Here is a 27,984-nt window from a genome sequence, read left to right as displayed (position 1 = left end):
TCACCTGTCGAAAAGCCATGACGTACATGTTCAGTGTTGACTTATTTAAAAGATAATACTGCTTTAATTATGCATACATACACTGTAAATAAAATATTAAATATCAAACTAAGTCTTTGGCAAATGTAGGTAAGAGTACATTCACAAAATATTTCTGAAAAACCAAAATTAATCAGTATTTCCTTTCAGCCCCTATGGAGTTTGGATGGTGGTGAAAAATGCATTTTTAAAGGCAATTAATTTTATTGAACAGGCATGGATTTAAGTTGAAAAAACAGGTTTGTAAGGCAATTGTTGAAGCCAATTTACAGCTGATTTGCACAACTGTAAACTGCTTTCTAGACCGTGTAGGCATCTAGTGGTACGACTAAGTAGCTGAATGATGTAAAACTGGATTTGTTCATGTAGCCAAAGAGCTATGGCTTCCAATGTCTTCAAAAACGTTGAAGCATCACTTTCACTCTGAAATGTAATTAAAAAGAGAAAATACAGAAATACTTAATGTTTGTTTGTTTGTTTTTTAGTTTTTACACCAAAGCATTAATTAATTGAAATGTATGCTTTAAAAAAAAAAAAAAGAGAGAGAGGTAAATTAAAGTTAATTCTAAGTGGATGTACCAAATCTGATCCAAAAAAAAAAAAAGTTTGGTTAATTTTATCGGCTGTGCAAAATAGAGGAATAGATGGTACCATGCATAAAAGACTTGACTAGAAAATTAGGGAAATGTGACTCTGAAAAATCTTTGATAACTTTTCTCACAGTTAAAAAAAGAAAAAAAGAAATGTTCGAAGACATTACACTTGTAGCAAGAACACCTTGGGTTTGTGGTTGCCATATTTTTGATACTTAGCAAAAATGATTTACAATTTTACATCTGATTGTTTGCCACAGAGAGAGTGATGCTGCTATGGGCCTGCGGGGGTCGGAAGGTGTGGGACTGCCTGATAACTCAGAAATGGGAGCAGAAGACGGAGTCAAAGCACCAGAGTGAAGCCCGTTCGACAGTGTGGAGCCTGACGGTGTCAGAGGGGCCCCACAAAGCTACATCGATTCTCAGTGTTGCCGAGCCGTGGGGGCCGCTGTCGCCTCCCCTGCACTTCTCTCTTGGGAGCAGAAAAATACTGCAGTTTATTACATAAAGGAATGTGAGGATCCATGAATAAAATAACAACAACAACAACAGCAACAAAGGAACAAAATTAAAAACCCACAATATTTTTCCACAGGGTATTCTTCACACTGTTTTTCTTCAATTTATATTTTATAATATATATATTTATATAATCTCTTAAAGTCATTCTGGAAATGTTCAGGCCTGTAAGGGAGGGGAGGGCTTGATAGGTGAGTTTCCAGATGCCCCTTTGACCCGGTGTGTTTAACGCTGAAGCTGGGCGCGCCGGCGTCGCCCTCGCCCCTCCGTCCTCCACGCGACGCAGGACGACGGGGTGTTTTTTGTTTGGGACTTCGCCTCGCCTCCCCTCGACCTCAGCGTTTTTCTCAAACGGGGACAATATGGAGGCCGAAGCTGTGGCCCTGCAGTTTGAGCTGGTCTCCGGGGTGACTAGTGGCGGTCGTAGGCAGTGGCAGCAGTGGGAGGTGCGGAGCCACGGGATGCGGCACTATAATAATAAGGGGAACCTGAAAGTTAACAGAAGAACGAGCCGTTGGAAACCATGAGGTCAAACGTCACGTGTGACAAATGCGTGAAGGTCCAGGGACAGAAAGTATTCAGAGCCTGGAGCGCTTCGTGTCATTTGTGCGAGGTATTTTACTTTGAGAGCATGCTCGCACCAGGTTTAGTTAATCATTGTAAAAGATTACGTCAACAAAGTCACTTACTTAGTAATGCTGGATTGCTGAACCGCCATGCTTCGTTGTAAGTCGTGTACTGTGGATGAGAGTAGGGATTTCCAGAAAAATCTCCTCCTGCAGAATAAAGGAAATGTTTTGTAAGATATTAAACGTCCAATTTAGGATCTCTGACAATCCAATAAAATACAGATAAGAACCAACAGTCGCCCATGAGAAATTATAAGAAAGAGTTGAGGAGTAAACTAAACAAAAGCAAATCTCCAGCATAATCAGACTCGAAAGTGCTGCTCGTCTGATACAATGTTATGATATCAAAAAAAAGACTTTTCTCTGCGTTACGTGGCAGCGGTGTCTCTGAGGCCTTTCTGCCATCGCTCCTCGTAAAGCTCCACAGTCCCCTCAGGTGAATTGGTTGTTTTATTAATCCTCTGTTAGCCTTCAGGATATCCTGTGTTTTCTAACGTAGGACTTGTGTGCTTTTGGTCCTGCTTTGAAGTGATGACGCTTCGCTTCAAAACTCCCTAATAGCTTCTCAGAGACTCTCTTTCTCTCATTGTCCTCCCTGTGCGGGTTGTGGTGAGGAGGACGGGCGGCAGAGCGATGCTGTGGGTCCACAGGTTTCCTTCTTTTATGGGACTATAAAGGCTGGGTTTTATATGAAGCTGCTGAAGAATGGCCTTTACTTTAACAGTGTTTGGAGCCGGTCACTAAATCTTAGTCATTCGCCGCTGGATGATAAAAAAAAAAAAAAAAAAAAAAACCCACAACCTCTGGAAACGGAGGCATTTGTGTTGTTGTGCTTGTAAGCGTTGTTGGTTTGGCATATCCACGAGAACTCTCCGGCGGCGTGCGCTCTAATAAAGCACGGCGCGTTTTCTCAATTTGATCCGAGACATCAGGTTTTACCTCTGCTTATGCGCTTAAAATGTTACCCTCATGCACACTGAGTTCACTTGATTATTGGTCAGCGTGAGAGGTATACGTCTCCGAGCTATAAAGGGAATTGTGTTTTCAGCTGTTTGGAGGAGAGATCTACGCACACTCGCCGCTATAGCATCCTCACCGCCGGTTGTGTAACTCGAGCTCATCCCTGAGAGAGATAGTGATTTAAATATTTACAGGCCCTCCACGCCTCTGTGTTTTGACCCTTAACTGTTTGCTGTGAACCTGAACTGCAGGTTAAGTAGAGGGGAAAGAGATACGCTCTGCAGCCCTGGGTGTCCGGGGAGGCGAGGAGAGGAGCAAAAGCAGTGTTTATCGATGGGGCTGGTGAGAGTGCGCCGTGTGGACACGGCGAGGGTAATGAGCGCTGGGAGCTGGAGTGTAACTGAGAGGAACTGTCCTATCTCACGGCCACTGATTGTGGTGATCGCCTATCGAGTTCATCTAATGTCCTCATCCACAGACGCTAACCGCACGCTAACCGCAGTCTAACAAAGCTATAACAAGCTTGCTTCAATCCTTCGAGTCAGAAGCAATGCTTTGCTTCTTAACTGTCTCAATACAGCCAGGGTGTGTTTCATGTTTCTGCTTTTGTTAGTGTACATGGGCACTATTGAGCGAACTCGACATCTATACGATACCTTTGAAGGAGACTAATGAAAATACCCCCCCACCCCCACCCCCCCCACCCCAACAGTAAAATGAATGGCATCATAAAGATGGAGCAGGATGACCTACCAGGAACCATTCCAGCCAGTGTGGAGGTGGGGTAGCTTCCTTGTCCTGTTGGGGGGACGTGAGGCGGGTATCCAGGTAAGGTGGTGCTGGCCATGTCTCGACCTGTGGAGACACAGAGGGATGCGCCGCATTACATGGATACTCTCCAACGGAAACGCTACAACTGATTGGGTTTCGTTTCAGGAGTTAAAGCAATGTGTGGCCGTGATTAGGCAAGAAATGAAGAGGTTAGAGGAAGACTGACTTTCCACAACTGTCATTTTATTTTCCATCTTTTCGACCATTTTTTTTGCTGTGATAAGGCTGTATAGACTCAAATAAATCAGCAGCAATGTGGAAATAAATATATTTCTTAAAGATGGCAATGGTTAGAAAAAGGAACTAAATTTAAAATATGTGAGACAAACTTGTCAATTCAGTATGACCAAGAAAAATCAGTTCTTTTTTGATTGAAAAGATGTAAAATTGAATTATTTAAAATGCAGAGAAAGATCAAAAACATGTGAGATATTGCCTCCTGATGCACGAGGTTGCTTGTTTTCTATCTAATCAGAGTAAATCATAATATAATAGAAATATCCTAAAGGGCTAAAAATGCCGGGAGCGTCACACCAGTGAGAGCTCTCTGTGTTCTTTGCTTCACATTCAGTCCTGTAATTAACAGTGACAGCGGCAAGCCTGACTGGACGGAGGGGCTCACAGGACCGAGACATACGGGTCCGGCCAGGCCCCGGCATCAGCCCTACATCGCTGCCTTTGCAACCCCCTACTTTGGCCTTCCTTTGGAAAGGACTGGGAGGCCTATTGTTAGCGAGAAAAACGAGCAACGGGTCAGATGTGGAGGAAAGCAGGGGGAGAGAGAGAGAAAGGGAGAGAGAGAGGGAGCAGTCGCCGTTAATGAGAGCCAAACAGTCAGTTTTGGTCCTGTGTGCACAACAGCAGGGCCACAGAGCAACATGTGAGGCGGCAGCTTCAATTTGGCGCGTGATTAAGAATGACTAAACAGCCTTAAAAATGAACACAGATGTAAATAAGAGTGACGCTGATTGATCTGGTTTGATCTGGTCTATGGGGCCTTGCGGTTGAAGTTGTACCTGCGATAAAGGGCTGGCTGGCATACTGGCTGAAGCAGGGGCCTTGGGCATGAGCAAGGAAGCTGGGAGTAGAGGCATCTACAGAGAGGCTGGACTGGTGGGGCAAGAAGTCAGCTAGAGCCGAATCCCCCACAGAGGAAGGGGTGAAGGGGGCAAAAGACGCCTCATGGGGCTCTCTCTTTACACACATGGAAGGTGGATATGATGGGTGAGAGTCTGGCAGATGAGAAAAAAAAAAAAAGGAAAAAAAAACTTGATACAATGCAGACATACAACTTTACACGTACTGTGCATGTTCGTTTCGGATACTCACATGGATGGTGAGATGGGAGTATAGATTTAAAAATGAACAATGAAACTGCTGATCTGAGGTAAAAACCTAAAAAATATTAAAATGTTATCGTTCATGTAGCATGACACAGACATGAGATAATGAAAATCACAAGAGACTGAACTCCAGATCCTTATCAGACTGAACATGGGAGGCCATAAGGATGAGGATCATCATAAGAAGTGCATTTGCTCGTGCGCAATAAACTTATCTTTTAAGAACTCAACACCAGGCATCATATATGAATACTGAATAGATGAGCAGTCTTTAGCTCCCGATTTGTTCATTTACATAGCTTATAATAATAATCTCACACGCACCCAGCAGTAATTCATTCAACTAAGTGGGAACATACACCAGTGAAATGTTGCAACAACACATCGCGCCTGATCAATCAAGCTCAAATGCGTAAAAAATTTCCCCAAGGTTTTGGGAAAACAAACAACATAATCTCACGGCTGCTTTCTCACAACAAAATCACTCCCACAAATAACCAAACAATCGGCTTGCAGACAGTTCAGAACTCTACACTTTGATCTAATTTAGCTGATGAGTCTTGGCATCTTTCATTTCACCGGCTCTGCCTCTCAGACCTATGCAATCAATGTGAGCTCTGTCTCCGGCCTCTGCCGCAGAGCTCGCTCTGTTCGCCGGGCTCTGTGGAGAGAGAGATGGCTCTTTCCCGACACCATGATAGCCTCATTAGCTGCTTCCCTCATCATTGTTGTTTTACAACAGGACTGTGTGTTGCGATTCCTCATTAAGATAAAGGCCGTTCTATGGAAAGGGGACGCACCGGTGTCAGCCCGGAGAACCTAATATCACACAGGCAGGCGATGTAACTCGTTGCTTTCCCATACGGTCTCCCTCCTTATCCGTGTGACATTTGTAGAAGTAAGGAGCTGCAATTACAGTAAACGCGGTCTCATCTCATCTCAGACAACTGTCTCCGCTGCAGTGTGAGCAACATGGTCCTAACTGTATGTTTTCAATGTATGATCAGATCATTAAAGAGAATGGTTGCCTTGAATATCTGCCATGAATTGAGATATTCTAATGAGTGGGCTTTGCATTTAATTGGATGGACCAAAACTTTGTCGAATGCACTGTCCAAATAGCCTCCGTCAGAAATTTATAGGAAACAGGGTCTGCAGTCGGGAATGACGGCAAATCCCTTGTGCTTAGTTCTCCTCTTCAGTTAATTATAGCTAGCATGTCATCTGTTAAAGCTTTTAAAGTTAAAACAGCTTTCAAAATCCCAGAGTCTCCGTTCAGTATTTTTTTTTTTTTTTTTTTTTTTTTTTTTAGCTCCATTACATACCCAGAAAGCAGATACAGCTGATACAAGTCAAGGACGAAAGAAAGAAAGCCTCACCTTGTTTCTGTCTAAACCACCATGAAAATATGGTTCTGTATACAACTAATTCTGATGCATTGCTGCTTTCATCGCCGTTCATGATCACAGCGAGCTTAAATCATTGAATTAAACATGAATTTCCAACAAAGCCAACCAAGAAATTGCATGGAAAACAACCATAAAAGAATGAGATTCACACAAGATTTAAAAACATGGTGTATTTTTCTTATGCTCGTGTGAGGAAAAACAACTCAGCCCTGGAGTATCGTCGTTCTCAAACACAGATCGTGCAGCGATCGCCCGAGATGGCTTGTTTAAATGAACGTTGCTCATGCAGTCACAGTATATCATCATCCCTGAGAGCAGCTTGTTGTCAGGTTATACCGTCCACCTCATCTCCGGGACATTAATCTGAGCGTTGGGATGAGAATGGAGTCGCCAAACATGAGGTCAAGTCTGCCGACGCCGCGTCTCACATATCCTGCATGTTACTGTAAGCCTCTGCTCTCTCAACGCCGCGAGCAAACGTTGTCAGGCAGACAGGGGTTACAACGAAACAACAACCGATACAAATGCTGCGTTCAAGACCACTGAACTCTGAAACTAATCAGACATGGTGTTGCTTATTGTCCTGGAGACGAGGCAGCGCCTGGGTAAAGGGAGCCTGTCAAATCACAAGCCCTGATGATGGAGATGGAAGATAAACTCGCTGTCCTTGGGGACTTTTCTCCCCAGCAAACACATCTCTGAGAGAGGGGAGATGGTATAGAGTTCTCCAACATCTGTCTGAGCTCCACCGCATCTACAGACCCCATCAACCATAGAAATGGACTCTTAAGAACCTACAACAGTCCTCAGAGCGATGCTTCCAGATATAGCTGGAGCAGACTTCCCCCAAGTGAGCGTTTCATTTTTTTAAACGTACACAGAGGAACTTTCCTGCGTGAACCATTTACTCACGGAACTCTTGTTTTGAGGAGCTGCCATCTGATCTAAGGAGAATTGCTTTTTTTCTTTTACAGTATGTTCAAACAAAACTTCACTTTTGTTGAGAGAAAGATGAATAGAGGGCAGATAACAAAGAATTAATGTTAGTCTGGTTAATATTTGCCTTATGAACAATATATTTAGCTTTTTCTGACAGGAGCAACAAAATAGAAACTTAAAAGCTGCATTTGTTTGTTGAATGAGTGAAGAATTTAAATTCAAATTCCACATCCACAGCTTCAGCATCACTCATTACTGAATGTGTCTTCAAAGCTTAGCGTGCTATCTGTGCGTGCACGTGCGCCCGTCTGTGCGGCGGGGGGTGATTTGAACATTAATTTCCGAGCTGGCGGCTGCAGGTGTGAACTGAGTGGAGACAAGCCGTTTGTCACCAGGCCGCACACCAGGCACCGCGGGTCAGGCGGCTGCTTGTTGTTCGCCACCCAGCAGAGAAGAGCCGATGCTGCCAGCTCAAAACAGAAAGCAGATAAATAAATAATCTAAAACTACCACACTTGAGTGTGTAAATGAATCTGAAATTTCATCTGTACAATTTTTGTCATGAGAAATTGATAAACAGATGAAAGAAAGAAGGGAGCAGGTCTCATCTTGTGGGTTTTTACCAGGGCAGAGGGGAGCCCATTTACACCCGGCCGTCCCACAGGCTCTGTGGAGAATGATTATCTGGCCCAGCCTGATCCGACGCCACTGAACTCTCATCGGGCGCCGCCCTGCTAAACTATGGAGAAGTATCGCAAACATAATCTGTTCCACATATAAATCAGCAAGTAGGATCAGAATCACTGAATCCGAGATGTACACGATCTGCAGGGCACTGTATGTTGTTTACTTTTTTTTTTAAGTTGTCACGGCACAAATACACACACACACACACACACACACACACACACTGGATGAGAGCCAATGATGAATCATAACGTGTGGTATTTGCGCCGTTCACAACATCCATCAGCTGCACACAAACACAAAAAGTTCTTACTTGAAGGGAAGTGATGAATTTAGTCAATTTGAATTTGTATCCACTCAGACATGGAGCCACTATTATTTTACCTGGCTAGGAGAAAGATTGCATTTATTCTCTTCTTTCTTTCTTAAAAAAAAATAAAAAATAAAAGTGCAGCAAATGCTCCTGCATAAAATAAATATTTAAATATGGATTTATTCAGATTTTCTTGATGAGTGAGCTTCTTCTTTAGTGTTCGCGGTGGGTTTCACTGCACTAAATTTCACTCTGGCTTGGCAGCCAATCGGCCTCCCTCCTAGGTAACTGTCTCTTTCACACATTAGGGTAAACAGGGGACACAAAGATGGTCGGCATCGCTTGTGCCTGCGCCCCTAAACTGCAAAACTGAGCACTTCATTAATCATTCATCTTTAATAGATTATGCAAATTTCAAGACATAAAAATCAACAAGATCAATAACTGGGTGGATTTTAATTGGGTGCAGAAAACATTTAAAGAATGAATATAATCTCATCGCTTCATACCGTCTGCGAGCATAATTTATTGATAATTGGATCCCAGCCTAAGTGAAGAAGGTAATTTAGCATTTTTTTCAGCCTTGGCGTTCGTTCCTATTTACAGGGTTTGCTAATGGCGGAAAGAATATTTTGCACTAATAACCTACACACAATCAGATGCCTAATGCACTAGTTTGCATAGTCGTGAAAATAAAGTAATAAATGCGTGCTGGATATTACTTGGGTTTAATTTGGTGCTCAAGATAGTCAAACACATTTTTCAAACGGCTCCATCCAAAACAGGCTGTCATATTCCACTCTGCCAAAAGTTTTGTCAGTTCACCTCTTTTATGCACTCTGTGGCCCTCACATGTCTCGCTTTAGGAGGCCCCCAGGACCCCAGGTGGCTCGGAGGCCACCTGCTATGAGTGTGCTCCCCAGAGCGAGACCACTTTCAGAGGAGGAGCCCAGCATAAAAGACAAAAACACACCTTTCTTCTCCTGAGGCCCAACTTTCTGGGGCGTAGCTACCTCCCACATATTCCGGAATAAAAAGGGGGTCTTTCTTTTCCCGTCGCTCTGCGCCCGAGTCTGGGGCCGAACTATAGAGATCATATGAGCAGGCCTACTGCGGGTTTCAATCACGCTGTCCTCGTCTTTACTTACTCTCTCACACATGCACACAGGGCACACTCATTGAGTCTAATTCCCACAGCATAATTATGGGACTTTTATTAAAAGGTTGGCATATCATTCTGGAGTCAATGTGGCTATCAGTGAGCCTCGCCTCTCCTGGGGAAAAAACCCTCAGAAGTCACAATGAAGTCATATTTCAATTAACCAGGTGGTGATCAACATGGACAGCCGAGCAAGAGAAGCCACCGTGCAAAAAACAGGCTGGGACGGTGGAGGTTATATGATCCAGACACTACATGATATCCACTGCTCCGCACCTGCCTTTACTTATCGTAGAAGCTACTCCTGCAAAGAGCAATCGGTTCATGAGATGGGGGAAAAAAAAAAAAAAAAAATCAGTAATTTCAGTGTTTTCTTTCATTGCCTGGCTCTCAGGTCTCTCTCTCACACTCCCTCCGCAGCGTGAGGCAGCCAGCCAGCCACGGTGCTGTTCCAGCCGCTGTCAATCAACAGGCTATGATAGCCTTTGATGACAACGTCGTGTCACGGCGAGAACAGCAGCTGTCTCTTATGAGAAGTGCTTCTAGTCAATCTGTTATCGGGCCAATCCAAGCCAACGCAGCAGCCAGTTAGGAGCGGTGTGTGGAAGAGCTGTGGGATTTTAATGGACTCAGTTGATATATCTCTTAGAACTAATAGAGGATGAAAAAAGTGCCTTCAAAAGCTTTTTTTTTTTTTTTTTTTTAATTGTGATTTTATATAGTTTCGAAATATGTGCTGAAAGTGATCATATGGTACTGTAAATAAGAAAAGCTTGATAAAGTTTTAGGATTTGCATTTCTAGTGTAAATATTCATGGAGAAATTAGTCATGCTTACTCAAGATGACACTATTCCCTCCACTTTTTCCTGCTGCAACTATCTCATTACAAAGATCTTGCTGATAATTGAGTATTTTGGTTACAGAGAAAGACATCAGAGCTGTAGAAAACATTTAAAGTTGGCTATTTGAACAGTTCAACACCGTGTGGACGACATGTTACTTTGAAGTTTGATCGCCGTGCTGCAGGTTTTTGTGGGTGAGCCGCAGCCCGGTGTATTCTTTTTTTTTTTTTTGGGAGCGATGTAGCATGAGTCAGATTGTACCTGTCACAACAGAGTAGCTCTGGGAGACGCTGGAGGCGAGGTCAGAGCTAGCGCTGGTGGAAAGGCTCGGCTTCACATCCTCCAGGCCGGCATTCAGGGACGGGAGAGAGTACTCGTTTGCCTGCGGACAGATTCACACGTGAGCAGGTGGCAATCAAAAGGAGCAATTCAGCACAGGCTTTATTAAATCTCACATTCCACCAGATCAGGTCACGATCTAGTTAATGTCACTATTGAGCTCTTATGGACGTCAGGTTTGGAGCAGCTTTGCCAGTTTAGGCGTGGATGTGTAGAATATGTCTGAAACAAGCCTGGGGTTTGTTTGAGGAAGGCGCCAGTGATCCTCTCGCTGTTTCCTCCTGAAAATTTCCAATGAACATGGCCCCCAACCCTGCTTCCTGTGCTTTACCAAGACCTATGATGATGTATGCATGCATTAGGGCTTGTCTGAGGAGAAGGCGGAAAGAGAGAGAGGGATGAGAGAGGGATTGGAAGAGGAGTGAAAGGACGGGGTGTCAGCTGGCTCTTTGTGCTCCACTGCAGTCATCCCTGTGACCAGTCAAGGGAGGAGACATTCAGGGCTTTGTTACAGGAGAGACATGTGGTATGTTTTTTAAAGGGGAGTACAACCTCAAAATCGGCCTTTGTGCTTTGCCTCTAGGATGAACACATAAAACAGGGTTGTTGTTCTTTTTAAATGGCATTGTTTGTGACTTTTAGGCTTTTATTGGTCTCTTCATTTTTAGATTGGATTTATTTTTCACCTCACACACACACACACACAAAACAATACTGTGCTGTTCAAGTTATGTTATCACATTGTAGTTTCTATCATATTTTGCACCAGTAGCAGACTTAATCCACATCCAAGCCTCTCCAGTATTTATTCATTTTAATCTGTGGTTCAGGCCGCTCGCGGTCGAGATGAATCCTGTTTGTTAATGAGATGACACTTCCTGACCCGATTCTCTTTGAAAGGATAAGTGTGTGTGCACACAGCAGTGTCTACGAGTATTTGTTTCGGAGTGCTTGTGTGCATCTGTTTGTCTCAATGGGGCCGGGGTCCCACAGGGGCGAGCTGGTGACCCCAGTCTTGTCTGCCTCTATCCCAGATAAACTCTAATTGTCTGCTTACAACTGTTCCCTGGCACTAGGCTGGATGTTCCTCTCTATTCCGCTGGGCCTCCGCAGCACAAGAGCCATTTTGTCATGCAGATGGGCTGTGGGTAGGGCTGGGCAGGACTGGGCGGAGGGCGAGTGGCGAGCACAGAGGGGCCTGAATGACCTGACCACATGGCTGCCAGAAGTGTGGGAGGGATGAGGCCTATTCAGCCTGGCCTCTTCAAAATGGCTTTTTAATGCCCTGACGCAGACACCAGACAAGCCCCTAATAGCCTAATATCCCACCTTTTCACCAGTTTAAGAAAAGGTGGGGGTGTTGGAAACAGGGAGAAAAGAGGAGGTGCGTAGAAAGAGTGGAAAGCAGTCTGATTAATATTACATTAAATTAAAACTGATTTTTCTGGACCATTCTGACGCCGTTTTTCTCCCCCCCTTCGCCTTTTTAATACCTTCTCCTCCACTCTTTGTGATTGCAAGTCATTTCCAATTCGTTTTGGTATTGATCTTGCCGTAGAAATCACTTTGGTAATTAGCTGCATTAGGAGCTGTATAGCAGGCTGAGGGGCTGTCCCTCTGATTTATCGCCGCTGTAATTCCCCACGATCGCGCAGAGATGAAAATGAACTCAATTAGGGCACTGCTAAGGCTGCATGGGTACCCACGTAGAGTTCCAATGGAAAAATTAATAGTCTCTTGTTGTTTAACAGTTTAAAGTATGTAAATAAAGGTTATCTGCTGTATTAGGTTGTCGGCTTGTAGACTGATTTTGGCAAAAAGTAGCACAAGAGTTTTTGTCACAGGTGGAATTTTTTTTTTTTTTGAACAATTTACAACGTTTTGAATCTGTGAGAATAATTTTTTCATTGACCTGTTCGGGTTTGATGTGTTCTGAAGTGGGGAAGACATCGGGGTAAGAAGGCCTCTCGAACACACGGTCCAGGGCCTCCAGCTGTTGCTGGGTGAAGGCGTCCGCTCGCAGGTGCTTTCTCAAACTTTCCACGCTGCCCTGAGAGTCGCTGCCCGGGCCTGAGCCATCAGAGCCATCTAGAGTAAGAAGGAGAGGGGAAAAAAAGGAGGGAGGGAGGGAGGGAGGGAGGACAGGGAGGGAGGGTGACAACATTCTGCATCAGGACACGGCTCGAGCCAGCTTGGTGAAAAAATCATGAGGCAAAAATGTTCAGAGCTCAGTGTCTATGAGGATAATGGCACAAGGAGCGGTGGTGAATTCAGAAGACCCCCCCCCCCGTCAGACCTGGCTTTTCTCCCTTCCTCTCACACACATGCAGTCGCTGAAGCGGCTCTCTGCCTCCCCCACCTCTAGTCGCCATCAGCATGGTCATCATGTGATCGGTCCGCGGTAATTGATGGATTGCCTTCAGTGCAAATATATACTTGTAAGGGAGAGCGTGTGTTTCAGGAGAAGAAAGTAGGGCCGGCGATTACATACAGAGCCTCTCATTCTGCCAGCGGGAAATGGAGAGCCATTATTTAACTGTACTATTTCCTCCTGAACGTATTACCCTTGCCTCTCTCCTTCCCTCTTTCTCTCCTTCCATCCCCCACACGCTTCCTCTCTTTCTGAAAGCAGAACGGAGCAGGGACGGCACTCGGGGCCGAATGAGGACGGGGCGTCGAGGGCAAGTGTATGCATTTCCTCACTTGGTCACACTCTATATAAACAAATGAGCCCATGCTTCCCTCGTTCCTCTGATCTCTGACCCCATCAAGCCGGCCGGGGAGCCCACCTCTGCCGCTGCAGCTCTCCCTCTGCTCACTCATCACACCCCCAGCACTGAAAATAAAATAAAATACAAAACAAAATCTGGAGCTGAGACCTGCAGCCGGCATTCCAGGAACCTCCACTCTGCTGGCTGCGTCCCGCCGCCCTCCCTTTTCCTCGCTATACTGCGCCACCAACAGCGGATGAGGGCTTTAGCCCTCGTACAAATCTGTCATTCTAAATTTGCAGCAGATTATGTTCTCTCCTGGGCGAGCCAGCGGTGATATATGATATGCAAGGCCGCTATTGATTGCCTGATCCGCTAGCAGAGGAGGGAGGCGAAATGAACTTGGAATGAACATCATGCCTCAACTCATTGTGCGTATAATACTCTACTTAATCCCACATTTTTCTGTGCTATGGAATTCAATTGATCAATCATGTTCCACTGATGGTACCATTTCAGGGGCGTTATTGCCATTCTGCTCGGCTGCTTGACCTTTTTTCAATGGCTGAGGCCAGAGGATGAACCCGATTCGCACCAAGAAATAGATCCATGGAGAGAATGGAATCGAGGGCTGCAATTGGCTACGTGTGTGTGTGTGTGTGTGTGCGTGTGCATGTGCAGACAGGCGCGCATGTGTGCCTCAGTGTTAAAATACATATTGACTGTAGCTTTGCGTAGCATTCATTTGAAAAAACAAAAACAGCTTTTTCCTTCCGCGAGTTGGAAGAATATTTTAGCGTTGACGTTTTTTTTTTTTTTTTTTTTTTTTCATTTTATTTTTTGCTGCGTTGAGTGAAGGTTGCTGGTGCTGCGGTGGAGCAGTGGGTAGTGTTGCTGTATAAAATTCAGTTGTTCTCTGTGTTACAGCAGAAAATGGAGTCATTAATTACCTTGTATCAGCTGGTCTGAGGGAAAAAAAAGGCAAGGCTGATCAATAGCAAGTGTTTGCCATTCACTCCAGAGGACTGCGCTCATACTAAGCACCTCCACACACCCTTAATAAGGCCTCCTGAACAAGCAGTAAAAAGAACACTGATTTCCACCACAGGGCTCTTTTTGGTGCGCCTTCTCTTGTCTAAATGTGGACAAAAAGAATACAGTAAAGATAAAAGCAAGCTTGGGTTTTTATAACCGTCAATGTAAAAACACTTGGGCGTCATTAGAGGTTGGTTTCGAAAGTGGAGCAACGGAGTTTGGCCATTTTAAGTTCAAACCCACAAAATATTCTCTCTCGCCCGTGAAATTATTCACATGAATATAATTCAAATTTATGTGGCCCAAAAATTACTGATTTGGCCTTTAAATGGAAATAATAGTAAATCATTTATTTTCAGAATTTGCCATTAAGGGTTCATGTTTGACATATATCATAAGATCGCTGCAATAAATCAGATTCATCCTTTGACAGTCAGCGTGTCAAGTGAAGTGTGAAGCCCGACTGTCAGAGCGTGGTGTGTGTGTGTGTGTGTGTGCGAGCGTGTGTGTTGTCTCATTGACTGGCTTGCTTCGTTTCCTCAGTGTTTCTTCACCCCCTCCGGGTGTCTCAGCAGGTATTCTCTTATCACTCCCACAGCACCAGCTGACTGCGTCTCTTTGTTTTAACACCAAAGGCCGAGGAGACGAGCCGAGATAAAAACAGGAATCAGCGGCAGTGACACGACGAAGGAGTGCGGACAGACCTAACGGTACGTGCCTCATTTGGAGGGATGTTGTTGTTTTTTTTCCTCAAGTCCAAAAGTTGGATTTTCAAGTTGATCAAAATGTATTTAAAAAGTAAACTCTGCCGCTTTGCTCCAACTCAAGTAGAGGAATTTAAAAATAAACTGTTCTTAATTAGTTATTTTATGAAAATATAAAAGTTATCCACCAAACATCACATGTGCGCAGATCACCTGAGAGTTGAGTGTGTGTGTGTGAGTGTTTCTCTCTCAGATCTCACTTGCATCAAAGCCGATGTGTTTTGCCTTGTCTTTAAAGGGGATGTTTAAGTCCTACGGTGGCGTTGTGGCCCTTAATGTCCTCCTTTCATCTCTCCTGTTCCTGTGATAAGATAACTGGGAGAAGAGTCGACGCGGAGGCTCGTTTGAAAGGCAAATGGATTCCTGCACTCTGCCGGCCTCCCTCCCTAAATCAATGACACGGGGTTCCCTAGATCAGAGACTGCGAGTCAGCTCTTTACTTATTTGTCCTCTGCTGATAGGTGAAATGATGCTGTTGCAAATTGCGGATCATTTGTTGATGTTTTTAAAAATGCTGTTGAGCTTGGGAAAAAAAAAAAAAAAAAAAGAAAAAAAAAGAGAGAGAGAGAGCGAGCACAAACAAACTGGTATACCCAGAGGGTGAACACTCCTTCGCTGTAAGCTAGCTATATTTATGAAACCTCTGAAGCGGAAAGGAGAGAGGTGGGTGGGGTGGGGGAGAAAGAGGAGAGAGGCAGCTACACTGCCATGGCTGTTAAGATCCTGTTATGTTGTGGCGTGTTTAAGAGCTTTATTAATTCGATTTAGCACCACCAACCAGTGTACAGACTGTCAGCAGGCACAGTGAGAGCAGATATCAAATAAGCATCACTGTCAGCACTGAGGCCTTGTCAATAGCATTTCTTCAGGTATTTTATTTACTTTATTTTATATCCTGAGACCCAGGCTGATGCAGAGCATTCATCATGGAAAAAAACAGCAATAACATTAAAGCAGTTTGTGAATTGACTACATTATGAGTTGGATCTACTGCAGATGGAAGGCCTTAAAACTCCAGGTTGCTGGTTTGATTCCTGGGTACTGCTGTCCACATCTCAATATGCTGATTTGTTCTTGATGTGTTTGTTATAAGAAAAATATATTTCTTCTCATGAGCTGCTGATTAAATTTGAGTTAATATCTACATGTTATTTAAAATACCCCACAACAGAACAGGAAATTCTAAATATTATTTGAAATAGTAGAAAAACACGCTAAAAGATCATTCAGATCATTTTATCACTTGTTTTATGGTATTTTAGGTTTCCTTTATTTACCTAAATCAATAATAATAATACATTTTGCATTGCATTTTGGCCTATTTTCGTGTGATTCCATTACCTCTCCTCTGTGTTTCTTTGTCCTCTGTCTTCATCTCCCTCCTCTGGACCAAGCTATCGTTTAATGTAGCCGCCCCGTGTGCTGAGTATTTGTGGAAATGCAATTAACGTATCCCTACTTTTCTCACTCTTCAAGCTGAGTAATGCATCGCTCCATTAATTCTCGGCATTGCTGCCAGTAATTGACTTTTCTATGACATGATTCCTCTTCATTGAGTGAATTTGCTCTCTCTGTATTTTGGCGACGGGGCTCATTGTATGTTGTTTACAACTGCGCGTGGGGTCCTCCTGCAGCCATTTTGCCTGATGCAAATACTAGTTTATGCCACAAGCCTGAGGAGGAAGAGGTGCACAATAAGAGGAGGAATGAAATGCCGAGGAGAAACACAGATAAAGCCGAGGAGGGGGAGGAATGCAGTGTGGACCCTTTTGTGCCTCCGCTACTGTCAGGGCCCTAACAGCTTCTTGTCTCTATGTTCCGCTCTGTGGCCTCTCTCAAACCTGGGCTTTTCTCTTGCACACACACCCCATCAGAGCCATCATGGCTCTCATAATTCCATTTTTTTTTTTCTGCCTCGCTCTGGATGCATTTATTTTCTAAAGTGATCCTCTATTGACTCATTGTCATGGAGTGGCTTGACTAGTCAACCAGCGCAGGCCCTGGTTCAAATCCATACACTAACTGATTTAAACGCAGTAAATGGGTCAAATGTGTTAAAAGATACACTCTGGACAATCTCCAAAAGGGCCAACTATCAAATCTGAACAAATCTTAACCGTTGTGGTGTACATTTCTTTTCACGCCATTGAAGAATGATATGATTCCCGTTGCTGCCAGCGTTCATCGAACAACCTGCTACACCATTTTCCCCCCCCCCGTCCTCTCTCACACACACTCATCAGCTCCTTCTACACTCATCCCACACCCACGCTACAATCACAAGTTATGACCTTTGCTTTCTCCACCTAATTTATCACCGCCGCTCCTCACTGCCTGTCCTCCCGGGAGCTCCGCTGGGCCCCGTCCAGGACCCAGCAGGCCCACGGTGAGGGAAACATGCACTCAGGTCACATCAACCTGACTGCAAACAGGAGCGGGGTCAGGGATAACCTGTCACTGTATCGCCAAGACCGGAAAAACAGTACATTTACATGAGGCCGCGCCACCAATAGAAACCACATTTCTTGTAAAAATAGAAGCGATCTCTGCAGCTTTGGTACATATTAATTCACTCCAAGTCGTCTTGGAGAAAATTCCTGCGAGGCTCCAACTTTTTAAACGAGTGCATTAACTTCTTGCAGTGTAATACACATTTTTATAATCAGGCAGCAGTTGTCATCCAATCCTCTCCGTCTCTTCTTGGCTCCCACCTCCGCCATAGGTTTAAATGACTGAGTGAGAGCATGCTGTACAACAGGCTAATTTCCCCACTTCACTATTAATGCATCTGGCAGGAACAACATTCCATTTCCTGTAATGAGATATACAAATAAATCTGGCTATGGATAGATTCGGGGTGGTGGAGGTGGTGACGGTGGGGGTGGGGGGGCAGCAGCGAAGGAGAGGGACGCATTGAGACGCATTCTCCCAGCACTGGCATAATTGGTATCGCTGCTTGCAGACATGCAAACCAATCTTACCACAGATAGGACTGAGACTCTCTCTTTTCCCTCCTTAAGGCTATTTCTTTTGTCTTTTCGATAGCTTGCACATCCAAGATAGCGGGAGGGGAGGGGCGGGGGGGGGGGGGGGGGGGGGGGTTAATTTGTGAATTAATAGCTTTCCTCTGCAGAATTGCAAATTCTTTTTAAATGTCACTGTGTGAAAAGCATCGGAAACCACAAAGTCAGAGAAACGCACACGTACCAGACACATCCGTTCTGAGATGCGCACCTGCACAAATCCTAAAAACTAGTTCTTGCTCAATCCTTGTTGAGGTCCCTTCGCTCCAGCTCTCCGCCTCCTCCTCCTCATCCTCCTCCTCCCCTCACAAGCCCACTCCCTCCCTCCCATTCCTCTGCTCCTCTGCCTCTCGCCCCCCACCACCCCTCCCATCTTCACTCAGAGCCGTCCAGTGTAACATGCTACTTTTAATTTGCAATAACACATGACAAGGACAGATTAATAGCTCTTATGGCACCTATGTCCCTGAAGCTCGTCTTACGGGGACCTGGTGTACATAACGCGTGTCACACTACATTATCTCTACAGCCCTGCAGTAATGGGGACCTTTTTCTTCCTAAAAGGGCAACCACTGACTTCAGTCACACCGGGATCACAAGCCGCTGCCATCACAACATCCCCGGTACGAGGACCGGGAGCTTCCTCACGGTCAAACCACAGCAAACCCCACATAAATAGGAAATACTTCTAAGTTCAAAATGTTTGATTAGTTTTACAGATGTGCAAAAAATCCGAGAAATTACTTTGGAAATATTCTCAACTCTTTGATGAACTAAATCTCAGCTCCTGCATTTTATGTTTACATGTATTTACAGAGGTGTCTGTAAAATAAGTGCTAACACAGCTGAAACAAAGACAAAGTTTAAAGGTGACAAATTAAATATTAATGTAATCAAACACAAAATTCAGATTTTTTTTTTCACCAGAATAAAAAAGAAAATTACTATTGAATTACATTCTGTTGGTGAGCTGTGTTGTTCACCACAGTGATGCAGACCTGAAAACATTTCTCAGTAAGCCAGTCTGCGACTTTATATTCTATTACATAGAAAATGTGATTTTCTTATTACTTTGGCTGAATTTTCTGTAATCATTATATACATTAGAGGAAAAAAAAAATCAACATCACACCTCATAAACTTATAACCCAGAAAGAGCAAAAACAACAAGTGAGAGGAGAGTATAGTGATCTGACAGACCAAAGCAAAAGAAAAGGTTGTTCTATCTTCAACTTACAATGTCCTATTTTCCTCCCATCCAAGTGGTTGCCACTCCAGAGAACTAAAGAGACAGAAACATAAAAGAAGGAAGTGGCCTGTTTTGATAAGTGCTCTTTGAGATCAATTTCAACCATATCATCCCATCAGACACACACACACACACACACACACACACACACACACACACACACACACACACACACACACACACACACACACACACACACACACACACACACACAGAGCCCTCTTCCCTGCCTCCGCCGGTCTGTTCCTACACCTGTTCAAGCCTCCACCAGGGACATGTTAATTCATAGGCATTAAAAAAGCCAATTGTTTGCACAACCGATAATCTATTAGCCCTCAGGCAGCGTGTGTCCACTCTCTTGCCTCGGAATGAGAAATTCTGACTTGGACCGAATCGGCTCCCTCTTAATCTTTGAGAGTGTCTGCGTCTATTTGCCTGCCAGTTCTTTACCAGTATTAGTATACAGTCAAAAATATTGCATGTTTTCATGTTTCCTTCCTTGATTTTAATGCCTCGCCTCAGACTTAAATAGGTTCAGAGTCTAACAGAAGCGTCCTCTTGTATTGATGTGGCACGGAATATTTATTGGCTTGTAGTTACTGGCCGACAAAATATCTTCTTTTTCTGCCTTTTGCTGCTTTATAGGATTGAGAACCCAGAACAGCTCGGGGCTGGTGTCGTGCCAAGGGGGAATTACAGTTGTATGACAGCTATATGGGGAATCTACAATACGTCCGAGGAGGTATAAAATTGAGATGCTGCTCTGTAGGCGTATCTGTATGGTAAAATGTAGGGCATCAGAAAGACTGATTGAATCACAGCACTCCCTCAACACTCGCCCTGCCTGATATACAACATAACAAGTCACTGGAGACAGCATACAGAAACACACTTGGCTGCAGCGCTGTCATAAACGCCATGCTTTTCACACACAGGAAAAAAAGAAGTGGGAGACGAGCGATGAGGAGAATTAAAAAGACGGGAAAACAAAGAGGGTCTTGTGTTTTTTTTCGTACCATCGTCTCGTTTCCTCTTCTCGCCGTTGGAGCGCGGGATGCCCAGGATGCCATTGATGGAGTAGGATCCTACAGGATCGTTGGAGGCACTGGTCACGGGAGGGGACGCTGTGCTGGGCACTGTCAGAGAAAGCTGTGTTAGCCTGCGCCGGTGTTTATTTAGGCGTCACGAATTTTAGAAGCGTCTCCAAGTTTGTAAATGGACACCATAAGACGACTTCTTTTTTCATCGTAGTTCATCTGTGTGATCTGTGTGCAGCCGCTTTGGCGCTCACCTATGGTATGGCCAGGCGTGGAGAGCGGCGTGACAGATCCGTCGGGTGATGGGTGGAATTGCTGTTGGACTTTGGTGCGGATAATCCTGGCAAAGTGAACAACAGACACGGATCAATCAATAGCGCTTCCAGAGCATTGAGATTTCACACCGGACCAGCCGCCGCGGGACGCTCCAACACATCACATCCACTTACGCCCGTGCATGTACAAGTGCTTCATCGTTTGGGTTCACTCCTGGCCCTCATATTCAGGCCCCAAGTCACAAATGGCCACTCTCCGGGCTTTAAGGGCAATCTCTGTGCTCCTGTGTGAGTGTGAATAGGAGCTGCCCCCTGAGATGGTGGATTCAATCTCGCTGGATTCTGGGGTTAGAAATATGATAAAGTCCCTATACCAGTAAGATGTGATGTGGCGGGAAAGTCTTCATTGCACTTTGGTCTGAATGATCTTGCAAACAAAGCATGAAATCACATCAATTCACCTCAATGATCAGCTTGACTGGCTCTACCTGGCCAGCTCTAATAATCTCCCTCTCCGGCTCCCCTCTCCCTCGTTTTTCCCCTCGCTCTCTCATTCTCTCTCCATCTCTCAAATCTGATCTTTTACTCCCACCTTCATCCTCTTTTCTCATTTTTCCCATCTCCTTACTTCTCCAATGTGCCGTCCGCTTTACTGTACTTTACAATGGCTGTCTTTCAGAGCCCATCTTTTTCTTTTCTGTCTCTCTTTTTAGTCTTCTCCTCTTCATTTTCCTATTTCTATACGTCTGACTGTGCTCTCTCGGGTGTCGGTTGTAGTTTTTGGCCTTTTTACTTGCGCACAGGACTCATCCCGGCTCACTGGGGATCAGTGCTTATTGATTGGGATGACCAGATAGAAGAGTTGGCTATGAATGGCAGCAAAGGAGCAGCGAATGCAGATGGTGATCTTTGAATTATAGTAAATTATAGTAAAGCAACAGAATCTTTTTTTTTTCCGGCCCAAGCTTGGACACCTTCCGCATTCAAAGTATTTTAATCTATGGTTCACTTTGATTCCACAACAGTTATATAAAGACAAGTGTTAAAATATTTTTAGCAAGAACAGAGAAAGCCTTAAACATGATTGTATATTTAGAAATGTAGCAATTGCTGTAATTCGTTCAAAGATAGAGATACAGTGGGATTTACCCCAGCTCAGATTTAGCTCTTATGGGACATGATCGCATTACATTAAACCATGACTGCTGTAATCTTTTGATTGACAGATGAACACCAGATCATCCAATAACAAGCAGCACTGTAAAGTGACAGAAATCCCACTTGGAAACTCTTGAACTCCAGATAAAAAAAAAAAAAAAAAAAAAGCAGACAAAACAGTGTTTTTAGGGCCTTCGGATGAGGCCAAAAAATGTTCACTTGTGCATGCAGAGACCAGCAAGAGGCTCTCAATTGGAAGCCAGGCAGCTATGGGGTTAACTTCCTCAGGGGTAAAAATGTACATCAGACTCTTTTCATTCCCCTCACTATCTCATGTGTCCTCCATACTCTCTCCTTCAGGCAGGGCAACAAAGGCTAGTAGCCTCCTCCAGAAAACACACATCAATATTTTATTTGAATTTCTAACATCTCACCACAACAGTTATCTGACCTCATGACTCGGGGGAGTCTCATAAATTCAAGGACTTTGTTTCGAGTCCATGCTGTTGATATTGAATAAGCAATTTGGATGGCTGAATTAACGACTTTGGTGTTTGGATGTTAAAAAAAAAAATTCCTGAAAGAAATATTAAAATGTGAATCAATATGATTGAAAGCCGCTTATGGGTATGCTTTTGTCCACTGGGCATGGTGCAGCGTGTGGAAACTCCTCTCTGCGACAACAAAACAAAGTGCAACCCAGTCTCTGTGTAATCTTTAATAATTCATGCAGGAAAATGTGTTTAAAGCCAGGACATCCTCTTTAGTCAACAGAGCAGAGGTCAGCTCTTTAACCACAGAGACCACCAGGGGTCCACTGTGTCTGTCTCTCCCCAGCCTGGCTCTTCTACCAGCACTCCTTTTTTCCTTCCCTTTTCCTCCTCCACACTGTTCCCAGTCCTCCTTTTAGCAGCAAATCCAAATACGTATTTTTTTAAAAACTATAATATAAAATCTAGCTAACTTCCAAAGAAGGTAATGTGATATTTTCCTGCACAATTTCTGCAAAAATAATGCAAATCTGCGAATTATGTTTTAAAATCAGACATTATGAAGAGAAAGTCAAAGTTTGTCCCAACAGTATTTAGTTGAGATGAGTGAGCTCACACTTAAAACATGCAAGAAATGCTGATTTGTGCTTTGAAGCAAAGTCTGATGTTAATTATTAATGAAGAAGCTCATGGCATGATTTCCCCTAATTGTTCTGTTGCACAACTAACATTTCGGACAGGATCTGCAAGGATTCTTTTAGTAACACACCGGCAAAACAGGAATAAATATTGAGTAAAGCACATGACGCTTTTTGGTTTCTGTTTAAATCAGAGAATAAAAAAAGAAACCTGTAAATCCAAAAATTCTAAAACTACCAGATTCTCTTATTTCCTCTCTTTTTTTTTCTTTTTTGTAATGACTCACCCATCTCCTGCATTTAGCTTGGATGTGTTATGAGACTCTCTTCAGCTCATTAAAATGTAATGCTGATGACCAGCTCTCTGGAACAGTGCCTCCTAACCAAAGTTCATCACTGGCAGCCACTACGGGGGTTTTTCACTTTGCCTACATGCGGTGGGGCATTTTTCACCAGCCGCCCTCTGTCTGGAGACACTTTGTCCACTTTTTCCCGCCTCATGTGGAAAAGGTGAAGGTGTTGGGTGTCTGCTTCAGCGGAACAGAAACTCTTTTATTGTACTTTTACGCACCAAAACTGATGTTTTATTTTATTTTATTGGACTTTATTATTATTATTATTATTATTATTATTATTATTATTATTATTATTATTATTATTATTATTATTATTATTATTTTATTTTTTTTAGTACCATAATAAAAGCGTAAAATGTAAATGTGCTGTTGCCCCACGCCTCGGTGTTGGAAAGCAGCAATCGTCTGGCAATAAAGAGGCTGCTGCCGCCTCTGTCGCAGTGTGGTCCGCGTATTGAACGACTTTGTTGGGTATTTCCTTCTGCCTCTGGATCTGGTTACGCGGTATTGATCGGTTTTTATCGAGACAGATGTGATTGTTGGCGGCCCCGGCCCCGGCCCCGGCCCCCGTGCGGGCTGTGTAGTGGAAGGGCCGCACTGGGGGATTGAATTGCACTTGTGAGACCACCCCGGATAGGCGTGTGAAGATCAAATGCTTATTTCGGAGATGATTTATCCCCTTTACTTGTATTTGCATTTTTAATTATTATTTTTTTTAAATATCATCTTTTGCCCCCAAATTTGCAAAAAAATAAGAAGTGCTCATTTGGAGCGAATACCAACATATTTTCTAAAATAAATAATTAAAATCTCCACCAGAATAAAAAGTTCTTCCCGCCTACCTGTTGATGGATGAAACGCTGGGCACCGTGTCGTTGTCGCAGACGCCCTCGGCCAGTAGCCGGTCCCTTATCTCCCAGGCGAACATGGTCGGATTCTGGCGCTTGTATTCTGCAATTTTATCCACCACTTTCGGGGTTGCAACCTTTGGTTTGGAGCCACCGATGACTCCCGGTTTAATACTGCCGGTTTCATAATACCTGCAACGTGAGGGGTGGGGGGGGGGGGGGGGGGAAGGAAACAGATCGAGCGTTCCTGAATGCATCCAATCAAGGCGGCGAGAAAAAGTGGCTTTAAAATCATTTGTGTGGAAACAAATCTCCAACGACCTTCTGCAGGTACATATAACAGGAAAAAAAAAAGAAAAAAAAAAAGAATTACCGAGGAGTATGATGGCGGCATTAATCTATTAATTGTGTGCAGTTATAAGGGTCTAATTGAGTGTCAGCTGGGAAGCGAACAGAGCGGATTCTCAACGAAAAGCAGTGTCATTAAAATAAAACAAGAAGAGCAGTGAGACGGACAGAACAAAGGACAATTTAGCTGGAAGAGCACGGTTTGGAGGGGGGGGGGGGGGGGGGGGGGGAGAACCTGCTTTTCTAGTCTCCATCAGCTTACAGCAGCATGCACGACGTGCCACCGTGATCTATTGGTAAATGTTATTGACAAACATTCAGTGTGTGTGAAATGAAATACCTCTGAAATGCCTTCTGATAGCTGAAAAAAATATATTTCAAAATATTATCTCACAGCATTTGTGCTCTTTAAGTAAAATGACCTACTTTTATACGTTTGCTGTCGCTTAGTCTAATGAAAAATACAGGGACGTAACTTATAGGATTTTTTTAATCAAAGTTTTTTTTTCATTTATATTTTTTTGTGTTTTTCTCTATCTTAAATTATTACAATTTGTGCCTGAGAAGTTACTTTTTGCAGTAATCCCACAGGCACCAGTGTTTACAGTCTTATATAATATTCACACAGCCTCACATTTCTCCTAGAAATATTTTTATTCATTATTAGCTGCTCTTATTTAATTTCATGATTATGATGCTTTTCTCATGCGAGGCTGTAGGCGATGGATAGAAAAAAAATCTTGGACGCAAAACTTGCTGTGTTCAAGTAAAAAAATAAATAAAAATAAAGTAAAAATAAAAAAGACAGAGAGAGAGAGAAAGGGGAGGGAAAAAAATGACCTGCCTATATAACCGATGACTGAGGCTGAAATAGAGCTGGGTGCGCATACAGCAGCTATAGAAGATTGATGTTTGACACACAGAGGGCTCTGTCGGTGGTGGATCCACCCTTTTACCTGCCGAGGATTTTGCTGACACAGCCGTGACTGACCCGTAGCTGTCTGGAGATGTCGCAGGGCCGGACGCCCTGGTGGGCCAGCTCCACGATCCGCTGCCTCACCACGTCCGGGAGGGGTCTGCCGTTCACAAACACCCCACCGAGCTGGTTCACACCGCCGTGCCCTGCGTGGGATACAACAGCGGCACGAGGGGGGACATAACATTACATACCTGGGAAGGACGCGGCTCCTCGAGACACCTGCCTTTCTATCTGTTCTCATCTACTGAATGTGTGTTATTTCCTGTCTGGAACAAAAAAAAATACCACATCGACTTTACGCACGGTGTGGATCACGTGCCAAACGCATGTAGTAGTAGTAATAATAATATTAACAATAATCATAAATATAAAAATATATATATTTTTAGGTATGATAATTAAATGATAATTATTAAATAATAAAATAATCCAAAATTCTTAAGCCAAAAAAAATAACTACTACATATGGAACCTTCACCTTTTTTTCTTATTTCTTTTTTTCCTAAAATATAATTATTTGAAATAAAAAAAAAAGCGCCTGGCCTGCTTAGGCAATATTTTCCAGTAGCATCTCCTCCACTGCAGCCCAACACATGGCGCGCATATTATGTTTCCCCCTGTTTAATTTTCCTTGCACAATTATTGTAAATAATTAAAATAAGCTTTGATAACTCATATTACAAACGTTGGATTGTGCGAATGGGGAGGGATGAATAATTCAGCGGGAGTCCGGGTCTTCTTTACGCATATCGTATGGAGGTAAACACGAGGAAAATGAAGAGTTCCAACAACAACTGGCCCAGTTTTCCTCCTCAGGTTTATTCTCTCCTCGCTGTCGTCCGCCACGAGAGACGAGAAAACAATATTTTGTCACGTTTGTGTCGATTTACACACAAAGTACACTTGTCTTGCTATAAAGCCAGGGCGATTTCACAGGTAATAAAAAAAGCTTTGTATTTAAATTTAGGAGTTTCTGTTCTCCCGTTTACAGTCTAACATCTCAGCTGACCTCAGAGACCATAAAGTTTCAAGAACTGTATTAATAGAAATAAAAATAAAGCTAAAAACACCCAAACGTTGCTCACGTGCGTTATTGTTCCAAATAACATCCACGTACTTTTCAGTGTTTTCTAATTATTTTACTCTGAAATTGACGTGGTTGTTTTTTTTAGTCATTAAATATTCCTGGTAATTAAAAACAAACTTTAATGTAAAAGATATTTTTGAATAAATGAATAAATACATCTATAATTATGAGGTAGTTTTAAATCTTTTAAATCTGTGTTTATCCAAGATATGGAAATTAAAATGATGGCAAACGGCGAGAAATAATTACATTTATTTTAATAATATATCTTTTTTTGCCTTTTCTGGAATTAAAGCTTTGGAAATACGTCGCGTGTTGTTTTGTGCAGGGATTAAAGCCACAGCCTCTCCAAACTACTCCAGCATACTCACGGTGCATCGCTGAGAAGGGGTCTGCTTTGCAGTGAATATCCATGGGATAGCAAAGGAAAGAAAGGTAATCGACTGAAGTCGCCGTTTCGCCTCGGTGATGCAGCTTTAAAAGAGTGAGAAAAAAACAATCCGCAAAAAAAAAAAACCAAAACAAACAACAACAACAACGGCGAGGCTTTTAAATGCAGGAGTCAAGCAGTCCGTGTTGGAAGAGTCCGAACAACTTGTGGCTAAGTTTTCCTCCCGTCAGAAGTGCAGAGCGGACAGTGTGCAGCAGCAGCTGTCAGGTGCAGAGCATGACCCACGCGCGTGCACCGCGCTCCGGCCGCAGCGACTCACACTTTGTCTTTAAAGGACATGATGAGGGGGGAAAAACAACAAATAAAAAGAGTGGCTTGAGTCTCCACTGCTCCGCTCAGGAAGGAAGAATAAGAAGGAAGAAAAAAAAAAATCCGCTGGCTGTCCCGTCCTCTGCTGTGTGGACGGCGCTGCTCGGCGCTGTGGTTTAATCAGATAGGGGCGGAGATGACAACAACATGGACACGGAGAAGTAGTACGGAGCGGCGCGTCCCCCTCTCCTCCGGAATGGGCTGTGCCTGAGCGAAGCTTTGGGCTGAAAATGAAACCCCTCGCGTTGTGTGTCTGTTTCTAAAAGCTGCAGTCCCACAGATCGCCCCCTCCCCCTCCACCTCCTCCTCCTCCTCCTCCTCTCTTACCTCCATCCCACAGATCCCTTGCATAGAGATGGATGACTTGTCAGACAAAGGCAATAGATTCCAACACTTTGTGATTCGCCCACGTAAAAAAAAAAAAAGAAAAAAAAAACCTGCAGCCGAAATGAGGAGGTCCCTGCATCCGACAAGCCAGGAAGGGGAGGGAGACGAAATGGGAAATGATGAGACTTTGGGGTGAAGAATCAAGGAAATTAAAGGCAGGGGGTAGAAGGAGAGGTAAAGAAGTGACACGCAGCTGCAGGTTGTGTAAAACGACGCTGCTCAGACGTTTCAATGG

General features: G+C 43.7%; 1 protein-coding gene across 5 annotated transcripts; it reads right to left on the bottom strand.

The window, feature by feature from the left end:
- Window positions 1-1,362: 1,362 nt before the first annotated feature.
- pax2a (paired box 2a) lies at window positions 1,363-27,095 on the bottom strand. 5 transcript variants are annotated; one of them, XM_030107027.1, is made up of 11 exons: window positions 26,974-27,095; window positions 25,493-25,670; window positions 24,183-24,380; window positions 20,677-20,762; window positions 20,402-20,521; window positions 19,374-19,418; window positions 12,516-12,691; window positions 10,526-10,646; window positions 3,494-3,595; window positions 1,841-1,927; window positions 1,363-1,639 (listed from the first exon to the last, which is right to left on the bottom strand). In XM_030107027.1, the coding sequence occupies exons 1-11, from the start codon at window positions 27,014-27,016 to the stop codon at window positions 1,563-1,565; spliced, it is 1,233 nt and encodes a 410-aa protein (XP_029962887.1). In that variant the 5' UTR covers window positions 27,017-27,095; the 3' UTR covers window positions 1,363-1,562. The 5 variants fall into 5 exon arrangements, with proteins under 5 accessions (XP_029962887.1, XP_029962889.1, XP_029962890.1 ...); XM_030107029.1 differs by having other exon boundaries at window positions 25,493-25,658; XM_030107030.1 differs by lacking the exon at window positions 19,374-19,418.
- Between the last annotated feature and the right edge of the window lie 889 nt (window positions 27,096-27,984).

The sequence above is a fragment of the Salarias fasciatus genome, chromosome 13 (genome assembly GCF_902148845.1).
Source record: "Salarias fasciatus chromosome 13, fSalaFa1.1, whole genome shotgun sequence".
Lineage (NCBI taxonomy): Eukaryota > Metazoa > Chordata > Actinopteri > Blenniiformes > Blenniidae > Salarias > Salarias fasciatus.
Note: the sequence above shows the minus strand (reverse complement) of the source record. Positions and strands in the feature narration are given on the sequence as shown.